Source organism: Salvia miltiorrhiza, chromosome 7, assembly GCF_028751815.1.
Source record: "Salvia miltiorrhiza cultivar Shanhuang (shh) chromosome 7, IMPLAD_Smil_shh, whole genome shotgun sequence".
NCBI classification, from domain to species: Eukaryota; Viridiplantae; Streptophyta; class Magnoliopsida; order Lamiales; family Lamiaceae; genus Salvia; species Salvia miltiorrhiza.
Window position 1 is genome coordinate 27,312,745 of NC_080393.1, and position 15,183 is coordinate 27,327,927.

At 36.4% G+C, this 15,183-nt stretch overlaps 1 protein-coding gene and 1 long non-coding RNA gene across 5 annotated transcripts; one reads left to right on the forward strand and one right to left on the reverse strand.

Annotated features, from left to right (window-relative positions):
* The first annotated feature begins 1,100 nt into the window (after positions 1-1,100).
* Positions 1,101-9,781, forward strand: LOC130995764 (uncharacterized). Of its 4 annotated transcripts, none has more exons than XR_009092277.1 (4): positions 1,101-1,712; positions 2,514-3,661; positions 5,386-6,906; positions 8,791-9,781. It is a non-coding gene; the product is annotated as an uncharacterized LOC130995764 (long non-coding RNA). The 4 variants fall into 4 exon arrangements; XR_009092278.1 differs by having other exon boundaries at positions 3,597-3,661; XR_009092275.1 differs by lacking the exon at positions 1,101-1,712 and having other exon boundaries at positions 1,843-3,661; positions 8,791-8,855; positions 9,493-9,781.
* Positions 9,782-10,768: 987 nt separating this feature from the next.
* LOC130995765 (uncharacterized) lies at positions 10,769-12,340 on the reverse strand. The gene is made up of 2 exons (XM_057921175.1): positions 11,967-12,340; positions 10,769-11,196 (listed from the first exon to the last, which is right to left on the reverse strand). Exons 1-2 carry the CDS (start codon positions 11,982-11,984, stop codon positions 10,780-10,782), a joined length of 435 nt encoding a protein of 144 aa, XP_057777158.1. The 5' UTR covers positions 11,985-12,340; the 3' UTR covers positions 10,769-10,779.
* Positions 12,341-15,183: the final 2,843 nt, after the last annotated feature.

The following is a 15,183-nucleotide window of genomic DNA, read 5'->3' on the forward strand; positions in this document are numbered from 1 at the left end:
GTTTTCATTCGTTTTTTATACAATTTAATTTTTATAATTGCATTCTATTTAATTATGTTTATGTTTTATTTTAGCATGTCTGGCTAGTTTCCTTTAGCTGATTCTAGGGTTTGTAAATAGTTGATTGAATTTATGTGATTTATTGGTTAATACCTTTGTGCCTTCCAGTTTATGATTCATAATTCCTGGTGCTTAATTTCTTGTGAATTATCTGATCAATAGTTTGCATGTTTAGCTATTCGGTTTGAGACCTAGCGGAGATAACTGTTTAGCGGATTCAGGAATGTATGATATGATTTTAACCTTGAGACCTAGCGGAGATAGGTGGATCATAGGGAGCTATTTTTAGGAGCTATTGGGAGTTAGTAGATTTTTTTGAGACCTAACGTAGATAGATAATTTACTAATCTACGATCGTTGCTGCTCTAACGAGAGTGATTGATTAATTAAGTGATCTCTCATCATAGCTGGATTAAACTGGTACATAGGATTAATAGATTAATTGCATAGATTTAGTTAATGAATTTACTACCCTAGGATCAGTTGTCTTTTAATATTCGAATTTTCCTACGTGTTTTTAATTATTGTTAATTGCGTTTTAGTATAAGTTAATTAAACCTTCCTGCTTTCGTTTACCTGCATACTGTGAGAGTCTGTTTAGAAAATAGCTAAAGTAGTTTCGTTGTGTCAGTCCCTGTGGATACGATACTTGGTTACCAATTTGTGCTACAATTGCACCGTGTTAGTTGCGGCAATTTGTTGCTAATAAAATAGTGATCAGGCCACCAGCTTAATTGCAATCATATGAATAAACTTAAACATCCTGACTTAACCTTATCATTTTCTTGCTCTCATTTTTAATTTATACACATGGATCTCATCGTTATCTTTTTCTCTCTTTCTCTGTTCTCACACACATGCACCAACAGATTGTCGATGCGTCTTTCTTCTTAGACGGTAACAGTCCCTGCGCAACCACCTCCTCCCTTCGTCTCTTGTAGTAGCCCGCTCTTTTATTTATGATAAAAACTAGTAAATGCAATTTTTATAAATGAATCCAGTTTATGGTCCTGATTTTTTTTATCAGAGACGGAGTTATTATTTTAGCTTTATACTTTTATAACGTATAAGAAAAACGCGACGAGGATTATTGAGCCATTCAATAATTTATTATCCAGTTTGATAACTGACTTAGCAAAGTCAAGTTATTAATTTATATGCGATAGAAATAGTATTTCTATTATTTACTTGAAGTCGTGATTAATTTTCGACTTATAAAACGAATTATAAAATATGTAATTCGTAGAGAGTTATAACGAAGCGTCGTTATTTAGTAGAACCCAATATTAGTTTTACAAATACTTGTAACTTCAATACTTTACAAATCATTATTTTTCCACTCCCTAATGTTTCCTACACTATACACGCATAATCTCCACTTCTCCACTCCACCAACTATCTCCATCACCTTTTGCTTTCTTCCACTACATTTTTTCTCACCACCCTTTCCACTCCACTAATTCCACTACACCAAACTTTCCACCTACTCCCTTCCCCACCACACGCAAGAATGCATCTAACATTCCATTATACAGGCAACAATCTTTTCATCATCTTCATTCTTCACTAAGGAACCGAAGAGCAGCCACGAGTTCTGCCATAAGCACACTGCTCCGGCAGTGTTTTGCAAGGCGATTCCAGCCATCCAAAAGGTTCCCAAAAATTCCCAAATTAATTGTGTATCATCTTTCATATGTTTTCTATACTTTGGCAAAATTTCAGAAGGTTTGAAGCTCTTATGATTTATTTATGAATTTGTAAACATCACTGCCCATCTGGAATACATTTTTGGTAAACAATGTTTGGGAGGCCATAAGTAAAGTTTCAATCGGTGAAAACCTTTGAAACTTGAATATGTCACTCTAGACTCCCGTATCTTTCTTTTGACATCGGCCTCACCATTTTTGAATAAGGGAAACAACCGGTATAAATTCTTGAAATCTAGTTCTTATTCCATGTACCATCCAGTAGAGTTTACAAACCTACGACTTTGAGGTGGCAAAGCCCGACTTAAATCTTTGATTCTCAAGCCTAGCTTTCTACTGAATATTCAATGACATGTTGGGAACTTACTTGCTTAGTTTTAGAATTTTTGGTGAAGCCTAAAGTTGGTTTTCTGATTTATGTTATGAATCTGCCAAACTTGAACGTTTTTTGTGCACTGAACTTTAGACAGTCATATCTTCTAAACCATGAATGTTCTTAGAGTAAATCCAACTGGAGAGTGTTATGATCTCTCCCTAGTTTCCATATTGACCCTTGGGGTTCCCAGTGGAGTTTTGTAAAGGGAGATATGAATTTTTAAAGAAAGCCCACTGACTTGGTTGTAATCTGGAAATCTGAAATTTTCAGATTTTTGCTTGTTAAATACCCATCTTTGAGAGGGCATATCTTGCTCGTTTGAATTGTTTTTCATTCGATTCAAATTGGAGAATGATCCTTGAAATGTCTAGTTTCCAGAATGTCTTTTGGAGCATCATTTGGAGATCCGAGGCAGATTTGGTGTCTGTTGCAAAACAACCCCTTAAGAGCTCAAGTTGTTGAATTATTTTCTATGTATCAAAGTTTATTTTAAAGGATGTTTCATGAAAGATTTCGTATATGTGCGTAACAAGTTTGGGACTATTTATTTTAAATGAGGTCCGTTCTTTATTTAAATTATGATGGACTTTTAATGAATATTTTTGGGATTAAACTCTTATTTCTTGATTTATATAAATTATTTTTTTTAAGGACTTATAAATATGAATTTCGTAGGCCTACTGACCTACTGTGATCGACGGTTTGTCGATGTCTAATAGCTTTGAAAATTTTATAGCAAGTCCTGACATGAGTCTTGAGTACCCTGGTAAAATTTCAAGCCATTCCAACTTCGTTTGATACTTCTTTAAAATGCAAAACCTAAACTGCACATTACTACCGAGAATTTCAGAAAACAGATGAAAGAGTCATTTATTTCAGTAGCTTCCTGTGTGATCTAGCTTTCCAAATTTTTATGGTATTCACCTTATTGTGTTAGCTAGATATCCACCAAAGTTGAGCCCAGTTTGACAACGTTTACTATTTTTAAAAAATCCAAGTTTTCGATTGTTCAAAACTGCCGAACATGGTAGATCGTGGTAAAAACGTCATATCTCTCAAACCACTTGGAGTTTTCGACTCTACTTTTTTTTATATGAAACTAGATTCGAAGATCTTTCTTTCAGTATGAGTCTCGAGTCCAGGAGATGTCGGAGTCAGAACAGATTAAATTTTGAAGTTGAGTCAGTGTAAAAACAGAGCATGTTTTAATGATGTTTTTGGACTTCGGACTTTAAAGCGAACTATTATCATTTATTTCTTTAAAGCCACTGGTTTATTTAATTAATTGGCTACTCTCTTTTGAGCCTATTAATTATTTGAGGTTACGCTAGTAATGATGTAACGAATTATGGATGCTAGAACCCTAAAACACTAAAAGATACCCTAGGCACGTAGAATTAGACTTTGTCTTATGACAATTACTTCACGAACTTATCGACTCTTCATCAATGAAGGTCCGGGCGACAGAAAGTGAAGCCGAAGAAGAAACGACTCCACGCCAGCTTTAAGAACAATTGAGGTGGGCAATTTCTTACGCGTAAATAAAATGCTATGCAAGTGTTATGCTTTAAAATGCAAATTGGATCTTCAAGTATGGTATGCTTTATTACGCTTAAATGAGTTAAGCTTTATTATGATGCACATTAAATGATTACGCTTATTTACGCTTGAATGCTTTACGCTGATAAGTTTATGCTTATGTTTGATGCTTGCGTCTGTTGGGGGAGGCCTCCCTCAACAGTACGATGCCGTGTCCGCTGAGGAGGGCCTTCCTCACGGCGCGATGCCCGTGTCCGCTGAGAGAGGCCTCTCTCGCGGCGCGATGCCAGTATGCCAGTGTTACAGCGTCTATTGGGGGAGGCCTCCCTCAATAGTACGATGCCGTGACCGCTGAGGGAGGCCCCCTTCACGGCGCGATGCCCGTGTTCGTTGGGGAAGGCCTTCTCCACGACACGATGCGTGTTTATGATTATTGATGATGAAGAATGCGCTCATGCTATTTATGAATTTGGAAATGTTTAATGAGCAAAGGATTTGAAAGAAACTTATGCCTCTTATGCGATGTTGTGAAATTGTTAATGATGTTATGTTATATGCTTGGCAACTGCCCACTAAGTACTCTTGTACTTAGCCTTTCGATGTTTATGTTTGTGCAGGTTGAGCTGTGATGGGCGATGAAGTGTTGTTGCTGAGTGGAGTTTTTGTCGAACTTAAAGTAGGCTCAGAAAGGATACATGTCTTCATACATGTATCTCAGTTATGCATTCCGCTGTAAACACTGATTATTTCAGTTACACCTTCCGTTGCAAACTCTGATAATGTTTTAGCCAAGCCCCTAACGATGCCTTTTTCCTTTTTAAGGAATATAACGCGTATACAAGTTCTTTGAGTACCCTTTTTATGCGAACTATGCCTTTTTCCTTTTTAAGGAATATTTCACGCGTATTCAAGCTCTTTGAGTATTCTTTTATGCACCCCTTTCTAAACCCGCTTCTTAATTTCCCTTCCCCAGTCATGGTTTTTCCCGGATTAATTATCCTTAATTAAGGCCGGTCGTGACAGAGTGGTATCAGAGCAGTTCGTTTGCTCTGAGCCTAAGAGTTTATTTAAGCCAAACTTAGAATGGATCATTAAAGTGTCTAGAGTTCAATCAACAAAGCTCAGCACTTCATCGCATCACACTCAACGAAGCAGAATGGTAAACTCTTCCAAGCTTGAGTTAATGTTTACAAAAAGTGAGAATTATCGTAATAGCAAAGTGAGTAACTGTCAATAGCTTTGTTATGTTGTTATTGAATGAAATGATTTACGCAAGTACGATTAAATATGCCTATGGAATGAATCCCTATGAACATAGAGCTATTAAGATATGAGATCACCACTGCGACAGAACATAGAAGCAAACGTAGAAGAAATTCGACTGTATCTTTGGTGGTTATAGTGAAGGCAGCAAGATAAGTGATACATATAGAATAATTTTTAAGCTCATGATTTTATAGCCGCTATGAATCTCCATGACTTATGCCTAAGTATCCAATTTAGATGATATGATATTATATGCTTAAGAATTGATATGACTCATGGATATGAGATGCCAAGGACCCTTAGAGCTTACTACATCAATGTTGTCATTGGAGTTATGACTTGTTTACAAGTTAGAATAAGTTAACATGTACAAGAATTCTTTTGAGGATTGTATTAGATTATGCTAGAGTGTACTAATTGGCACATCCTTGCTATCAGAATGCCGCCTAAGAGAGGACGCCCTGCGAGAAATAATAACAATCGCAGAAACCGTAACGCTGTACCCGAAGAACCACAAGATGCTCGAGGACATAACCCATCCCTCCGCCCCCAACTAGGAGAGTCGAAGAACTCTTTTTAAGGCAAAATCCGCCTACGTTTGACGGAACGAGTGAACCAGCTGAAGCTGAGATTTGGGTGCGTGCAAATGAGCGCATCTTCAACTTTCTACATTGTACTGATGAGGAGCGCCTATCTTGCGTCTCATTCCAGCTAACATGATCAGCGGATTTCTGGTGGGAAACACGACGAAAAATTCTGACACCTGAACAATGGGCAAGTTATACTTGGGAAGATTTTAAGACAGGATTATATGATAAATATATTCCGAAAAGCTATAGGAAGAAGAAAGAAGTTAAGTTCTACGAGTTGAAGCAAGGAAAGAAATCTGTGGTTGAATAAAACAAGGAATTTCACCTTGCCCAAATTGTGGTAAGATGCATAGGGGTGTCTGTCGTGCCGGGACTAACGGTTGTTACAATTGTGGCCAAAAGGGTCACTACTCCACGCAATGCCCCAACAAACAACGAGGTTCAACAATTGAGAACAGCCACACCCCCTTGCCAGCAATACGTGGACACTTGCGAAATCAGTTTCAATCACATCAGTGAAAATCTTATGGAGGCACCGCAGATATAAAAAAAATTACGTGGGAGTTTGAAGACAAAATGAAAGAGAAGTACCCGGATTGTTTTAACAGAGATATGCAAATTTCGGGACGAAATTTTTGTTAAGAGGGGTAGTATGTAGTAGCCCGCTCTTTTATTTATGATAAAAACTAGTAAATGCAATTTTTATAAATGAATCCAGTTTATGGTCCTGATTTTTTTTATCAGAGACGGAGTTATTATTTTAGCTTTATACTTTTATAACGTATAAGAAAAACGCGACGAGGATTATTGAGCCATTCAATAATTTATTATCCAGTTTGATAACTGACTTAGCAAAGTCAAGTTATTAATTTATATGCGATAGAAATAGTATTTCTATTATTTACTTGAAGTCGTGATTAATTTTCGACTTATAAAACGAATTATAAAATATGTAATTCGTAGAGAGTTATAACGAAGCGTCGTTATTTAGTAGAACCCAATATTAGTTTTACAAATACTTGTAACTTCAATACTTTACAAATCATTATTTTTCCACTCCCTAATGTTTCCTACACTATACACGCATAATCTCCACTTCTCCACTCCACCAACTATCTCCATCACCTTTTGCTTTCTTCCACTACATTTTTTCTCACCACCCTTTCCACTCCACTAATTCCACTACACCAAACTTTCCACCTACTCCCTTCCCCACCACACGCAAGAATGCATCTAACATTCCATTATACAGGCAACAATCTTTTCATCATCTTCATTCTTCACTAAGGAACCGAAGAGCAGCCACGAGTTCTGCCATAAGCACACTGCTCCGGCAGTGTTTTGCAAGGCGATTCCAGCCATCCAAAAGGTTCCCAAAAATTCCCAAATTAATTGTGTATCATCTTTCATATGTTTTCTATACTTTGGCAAAATTTCAGAAGGTTTGAAGCTCTTATGATTTATTTATGAATTTGTAAACATCACTGCCCATCTGGAATACATTTTTGGTAAACAATGTTTGGGAGGCCATAAGTAAAGTTTCAATCGGTGAAAACCTTTGAAACTTGAATATGTCACTCTAGACTCCCGTATCTTTCTTTTGACATCGGCCTCACCATTTTTGAATAAGGGAAACAACCGGTATAAATTCTTGAAATCTAGTTCTTATTCCATGTACCATCCAGTAGAGTTTACAAACCTACGACTTTGAGGTGGCAAAGCCCGACTTAAATCTTTGATTCTCAAGCCTAGCTTTCTACTGAATATTCAATGACATGTTGGGAACTTACTTGCTTAGTTTTAGAATTTTTGGTGAAGCCTAAAGTTGGTTTTCTGATTTATGTTATGAATCTGCCAAACTTGAACGTTTTTTGTGCACTGAACTTTAGACAGTCATATCTTCTAAACCATGAATGTTCTTAGAGTAAATCCAACTGGAGAGTGTTATGATCTCTCCCTAGTTTCCATATTGACCCTTGGGGTTCCCAGTGGAGTTTTGTAAAGGGAGATATGAATTTTTAAAGAAAGCCCACTGACTTGGTTGTAATCTGGAAATCTGAAATTTTCAGATTTTTGCTTGTTAAATACCCATCTTTGAGAGGGCATATCTTGCTCGTTTGAATTGTTTTTCATTCGATTCAAATTGGAGAATGATCCTTGAAATGTCTAGTTTCCAGAATGTCTTTTGGAGCATCATTTGGAGATCCGAGGCAGATTTGGTGTCTGTTGCAAAACAACCCCTTAAGAGCTCAAGTTGTTGAATTATTTTCTATGTATCAAAGTTTATTTTAAAGGATGTTTCATGAAAGATTTCGTATATGTGCGTAACAAGTTTGGGACTATTTATTTTAAATGAGGTCCGTTCTTTATTTAAATTATGATGGACTTTTAATGAATATTTTTGGGATTAAACTCTTATTTCTTGATTTATATAAATTATTTTTTTTAAGGACTTATAAATATGAATTTCGTAGGCCTACTGACCTACTGTGATCGACGGTTTGTCGATGTCTAATAGCTTTGAAAATTTTATAGCAAGTCCTGACATGAGTCTTGAGTACCCTGGTAAAATTTCAAGCCATTCCAACTTCGTTTGATACTTCTTTAAAATGCAAAACCTAAACTGCACATTACTACCGAGAATTTCAGAAAACAGATGAAAGAGTCATTTATTTCAGTAGCTTCCTGTGTGATCTAGCTTTCCAAATTTTTATGGTATTCACCTTATTGTGTTAGCTAGATATCCACCAAAGTTGAGCCCAGTTTGACAACGTTTACTATTTTTAAAAAATCCAAGTTTTCGATTGTTCAAAACTGCCGAACATGGTAGATCGTGGTAAAAACGTCATATCTCTCAAACCACTTGGAGTTTTCGACTCTACTTTTTTTTATATGAAACTAGATTCGAAGATCTTTCTTTCAGTATGAGTCTCGAGTCCAGGAGATGTCGGAGTCAGAACAGATTAAATTTTGAAGTTGAGTCAGTGTAAAAACAGAGCATGTTTTAATGATGTTTTTGGACTTCGGACTTTAAAGCGAACTATTATCATTTATTTCTTTAAAGCCACTGGTTTATTTAATTAATTGGCTACTCTCTTTTGAGCCTATTAATTATTTGAGGTTACGCTAGTAATGATGTAACGAATTATGGATGCTAGAACCCTAAAACACTAAAAGATACCCTAGGCACGTAGAATTAGACTTTGTCTTATGACAATTACTTCACGAACTTATCGACTCTTCATCAATGAAGGTCCGGGCGACAGAAAGTGAAGCCGAAGAAGAAACGACTCCACGCCAGCTTTAAGAACAATTGAGGTGGGCAATTTCTTACGCGTAAATAAAATGCTATGCAAGTGTTATGCTTTAAAATGCAAATTGGATCTTCAAGTATGGTATGCTTTATTACGCTTAAATGAGTTAAGCTTTATTATGATGCACATTAAATGATTACGCTTATTTACGCTTGAATGCTTTACGCTGATAAGTTTATGCTTATGTTTGATGCTTGCGTCTGTTGGGGGAGGCCTCCCTCAACAGTACGATGCCGTGTCCGCTGAGGAGGGCCTTCCTCACGGCGCGATGCCCGTGTCCGCTGAGAGAGGCCTCTCTCGCGGCGCGATGCCAGTATGCCAGTGTTACAGCGTCTATTGGGGGAGGCCTCCCTCAATAGTACGATGCCGTGACCGCTGAGGGAGGCCCCCTTCACGGCGCGATGCCCGTGTTCGTTGGGGAAGGCCTTCTCCACGACACGATGCGTGTTTATGATTATTGATGATGAAGAATGCGCTCATGCTATTTATGAATTTGGAAATGTTTAATGAGCAAAGGATTTGAAAGAAACTTATGCCTCTTATGCGATGTTGTGAAATTGTTAATGATGTTATGTTATATGCTTGGCAACTGCCCACTAAGTACTCTTGTACTTAGCCTTTCGATGTTTATGTTTGTGCAGGTTGAGCTGTGATGGGCGATGAAGTGTTGTTGCTGAGTGGAGTTTTTGTCGAACTTAAAGTAGGCTCAGAAAGGATACATGTCTTCATACATGTATCTCAGTTATGCATTCCGCTGTAAACACTGATTATTTCAGTTACACCTTCCGTTGCAAACTCTGATAATGTTTTAGCCAAGCCCCTAACGATGCCTTTTTCCTTTTTAAGGAATATAACGCGTATACAAGTTCTTTGAGTACCCTTTTTATGCGAACTATGCCTTTTTCCTTTTTAAGGAATATTTCACGCGTATTCAAGCTCTTTGAGTATTCTTTTATGCACCCCTTTCTAAACCCGCTTCTTAATTTCCCTTCCCCAGTCATGGTTTTCCCGGATTAATTATCCTTAATTAAGGCCGGTCGTGACATCTCTCGACTCGCAGCCGGTGACAGTAGCAGCACATCGCCAAATCACTAAAATATTAGCAATAGGGGGATTTGCAAAAGTACCCAACTTTGCAAAACTATCTACAACTTTTAACCACTTTTTCTATCATCTACAACTTTTAACCATTTGTATTTTTTAATATATTTTGTCATCACACATGTACACGTTTTTTTATGCTTGTCAGCAATCTTCAATAATTGTTCATGCATGAGTTGAAGGAGTGTACTATGATTCTCTATCATTTTGTCCTTTTATGATTTCCCCATCACCTTTTGTGCCTAAAATACCACCAAGGAAATGAATTTGAAATACCGTACATATGTAAATATTATACGAAAATAATATTTACAGGTTAAAAGGATGCAAAGGATTCTCTACACCATAGAAAATACTGTCTAAAAAATTAAACTACCATCGGAACAAATGATAATACCGCCGGTCGATATTCTCAAATATTCAGACGGTATAGTGATTTTGACGATGGTATTTTCTTTTTTCGACGACAGTATTAAATTTATTTCCAACGGTATTCTAAGTATGTCTGGCTCCTTTTAATTTCACTTTCACGTGAATATAAAGTTCTTGCAAGTACACTCATGTCAATATAAAGTGATTCCTAGTACATTCACGGGTGAGGGTGAGTAAATTAAACACAAAGGCCTCCATATATGTTGAAAGGATGAAGTAAATACGACACAAACATTCAAAACAAGTTGTCTCAAAGGCCTCCATATTTGTTGAGTTATAATTCTTCTTCTTGGAAGCTTTGGGGTTCTCAGCTGCCATTTCATTGGAGAATTGGGAGAAAAGAAATTCCATCGCATATCTATCAACTAAAGGTAATTCTTACTTTTATTTTAAAGTCAGTTTCTCCAAAATTCAGTCCTCTGCCCACAACAAAATTTTCTGAACACTTCAACATTCCGGAGATCGTGGTGTGCCCTCGTATCAAAGTCAGTTTCTCCAAAATTCAGCCCTCTAACAAGGGCATAATCCCTCTCCGAGAAATTTAACCTACTCCCGTTAATAAAAGACCACAATCCATTATCATTTGATCGGATTTGGCGAGAAACTACATGGTGAACAGCCATAGCACACTTTGACCCCGGATTCCAATCTAATAAGTGTCCGAAACAACCACTTAAAAATCTGTCCACCAACGGTTGACCACATTTCGCATTCAATACCTTCCTAACCATTTTCAAGTATTTTGTCTTGTAATATGTCCCAACATTTGAAGCCACATTAATTGTACTCGGCCTCAAATAATTAGAATTCTCCTACAATTTAAAAATAAAAATCATTAAAAACAAATTATAATATTAAATGTAACACTTACAATTGTAAAATAATGATAATATATAATGAACACGTTACAAGGTATTATTCTCAAGGAATTCTCAAGGTACACTTTATTATGTTAACTTTGCACCATTTTATAGCAACAAAACTATCTAATCTTTTCATTTTTCAACTCTAAAGTTGGTTTATTATATTCGAATAGTCACTTTGCACCATTTTATTTTTCACTTTGCACATACTATAAAGCAAGTTGGCTACATAAATCAATTTAATTTTAGTGTTACGTATAAATCAACTTACGAAACAACACACTAAATTATATGTTCTAAATTTTGAATTGAAGTCAAATTTTACAATATGGACTGCACTAATATCAACTATGCTATATACACATTGGGTTTCGAATCTATTAATGATTTTCATAATAACCCAATTCAATTATATTATTAATAATCTCACATTAGTTATTTGAATTTCTCCAACTCAAATAGACATAAACAAGTACAATCACGCTTGTTATCTATACCATCTAAAATATATACCATCAGAATACCGCCGGAAAAGAAACAAATACCTCCGGAAAAAGCTTAAAATACCATCGACCGATATTTTCAAATATTCGATTTGCAAAGCTTACAATATACTCAAATCACGATGGTATTTTCGATTTGCAATGACGGTATTACAATTTTATGCGACAGTATTACAATTATTTACGGCGGTATTAAAATCGACTAACTAATAATACCTCCTGCGGTGCATCCATGACGGAAATGGAGAGAAGCTGACGAGATTTCAGGTGGTAGAAAGCTGATACTTCGCCGGTAGAGATCCGAGAGGGAGTCAAAGAACGTCCACCGGAAAAACGGAGCCGGCGAGGATCTGAGAGGCTGAGCTCATTCAGAGCCTGAGTTCGCTGGTTGAAAGCTTGACTTTGTTGAAAGGCGAGAGGGAGACGACAACAGACGAGAGGGAGACGGCGAGAGGTGACAGAGAGATGGCGAGGCGGAGATGGCGAAGACGGCGAGGCGAAGGGAGACGGCTTGCGGCGGTAATTTTTTTGGAGAAAGCAAACGGCTTGCGGCGGTAATGTTTTTGGAGAAAGCAAACCCTACTTGCGGTGGTATTTGCACACTTTTACACATCATATATTAACAGTAAAAATAAAATTAACACTTTTTGTATTCAATGCTCGGTTGGTTAGGTGAAGAATAAATTCACTTACACACATTCCCACATTTTCAGCCACTTTTGCAGACACTTTTTTCAGCCACTTTTCAAAAATAAATACTATAAAATTGAAATGGGTATGGAGTAGAGGATTTTGAAAAAGTGGGTAAAACTTGTAGACACTTTTGAATATTTGTGTAGTTTTGTATATTGCCACTTAGCAATAAAATACAACAACTAAACAATGCAATTGATAGGAAGTAGTAAGTCGAGTATCGTATCTACAAGGATTGAAAAATAAAAAATGCAATGACCAATCCCACACACATGCACCCACAGATTATCGTTGCATCTTCCTTCTTAGACGGTAATAGTCCATGCGGGCAGCCATGACCAATTAATGACACAACCACCTCTTCCCTTCGTCTCTCGACTCGCGGCCAGTGACAGTAGCAGCACATAGCCAAATCACTAAAATATTAGCAATAAAATACAACTACTAAACAATGAAATTGATAGGAAGTAGTAAGTCGAGTATCGTATCCACAAATATTGAAAAATGAAAAACACAATGAGTAATCCCACACAAGTACCAACTCGATATCCAGACAAATTGGCAGAAATATGGTGATGATCTATAACTAGACTAAAGAATGAAAAGAAATAAAATCAGATGATAAAAAATCAAGAATAAAAATATTGATTAGAGGGAATACAATTACGTTAATTAAATCTACATAATTAATCTACTAATTCAAATTATCATTTTAATCCAGTCCTGATGAGAGACCACTAAATAATCACAAACTCTTGCTAGAGCATTTTATAACAGTTGATTAATAAATTCTCTATATCCGCTAGGTTTCAAGAAAATATATTAACTCCCAAAAGTACTTAAGAATAGCTCCACGTGATTCACCTATCTCCTAAATTGGCTGAGATCACATTCAAGGATCAAATTGAACAGTTTAACATGTAAATTATTGATCAAATAATTCACAATAAACAAGCACTAGGAATCATAAATCATAAGCTGGAAGGCAAATTGATATCACCAAATCAATAGAATAAATTCAATCAACTATACAAATCCTAAAATTAGAAAATTATACAAATCCTAAAATTAGAAAAGAAAATTAGCTAGACATAATTAAATAAATAGAAGACAAAGTTAAAATAAAACCAATTAAATAAATTAAATTGATAAAACCCTGAAAAGAATTCGAAATGAACATATATTCTAAAGCTAGGAGATGAAAATGATGTGTCTAATAGGTCAACAAAGGAACCTATATTATATGCATAGGGGAAAAACACAGTACTAAACTCGAAAATACAGAGAAACACTCGAATATAACTCAAGCTCAGACGAAAACAACGACCAACTTTGCAAATCGCCATCTTCGTTCTTGAAAAAGTGCAAAAATGGCGACCACCATTTTCGTTGTCGTTTTTATCGAATTTTCCAAAGCGAAGTGGCCCTATCGGTGCAAAACTATCACGACCGGACTTAATTGTGGATAATTAAGCCGGGAAACCGTGACCAAGGGTTGGGGATAAGAAGCGGGATAGAAAGGGGATGAACGAATATATAATAAGCAACGAAGAAACATACTTAAATATTAACAACGAAGGGAACCTTTACAACGGAGTTTGAGTCGTGATGACATAGTCAAACTAGTAAGCTCGGATAGCTCCGACTTAGCCAAAAATAATATGAAATTCTATTGAGTACGCAGCGGAAGAAGGTTCTGATTACATGTATGAAGACATGTACTAAAGAGTTCTTTAATACATATAACTTCAGACAAAAGGGATTTCCTGCTCGTCACTTCATCACCACCGGCTACTGCTCAACCTGCACATTTAGAAATACATGCAGGGCTGAGTACAAAAGTACTCAGTGGATACATATGCCTATAGAAACTTGCATTTAAAGCATAAATTGTCATGCCATCTTAACAATACAACAAGGGAGTTTTTCATGAAATAAGCCCAAGCTTACTAAATTCTTTTGTGATTCTTAAAGATCGACTGATCAGTCTAAGTTCTCTTGTATTTTATCACATCTGAAGCTTGTGTGCCAGAGAGGTGGCCACCTCTCACGGACACCTGACCGGCCAACCCGTTAGATGACTCACGGCCCTGGGTGTACACTAGCCCTGGCAGGATAGCTATCAACTGCTCAGGACCCGAATTCGATTACTTTAACTGGCATTGCCACATCAGATAGATATCATACTAAATGAAACATTTTATGGCAAGACAATAACTGAGATACTGAAATTTCTGTTCGTTCATAGATTCAATAATTAAATAACTTGCTTGAAAGTAACATTAAACTGGTTTGATATATCTGAAAATAAACCCACCTGATTTGAGATCTTGGTGATTCGGTGATTCCTTGATTGACGGTTATTCCCGACCTTGACCTTGATTTCGAGAAAATACATAAGATACTTCTACTGTTAATCATTGCTAAAAGATTTAGCTAACTCTCGTCTATCGCGGTCGAATAAAGCTGTAACTTTTCCTTCCCCATCGGAACATTCTAATTCGTAAAATAAATAATCTCGCTCTTATATTCGATAAATAGAAGGAACTGACTCGGTTCATCCCATAAGTAACTCGTAAGAATTTATCCGGGCTTGACAGTAAGAAAAATGTAACTTCAAATAATTAATGGCTCAAAATAAGGTAGCCGATTAATTAAATAAAACAAGTGATTTTAGTGAATAAACGATAATAGTCCACTTCAAATTATTTTGGGCTTGAAGGAGATAGTAGGCTCATTA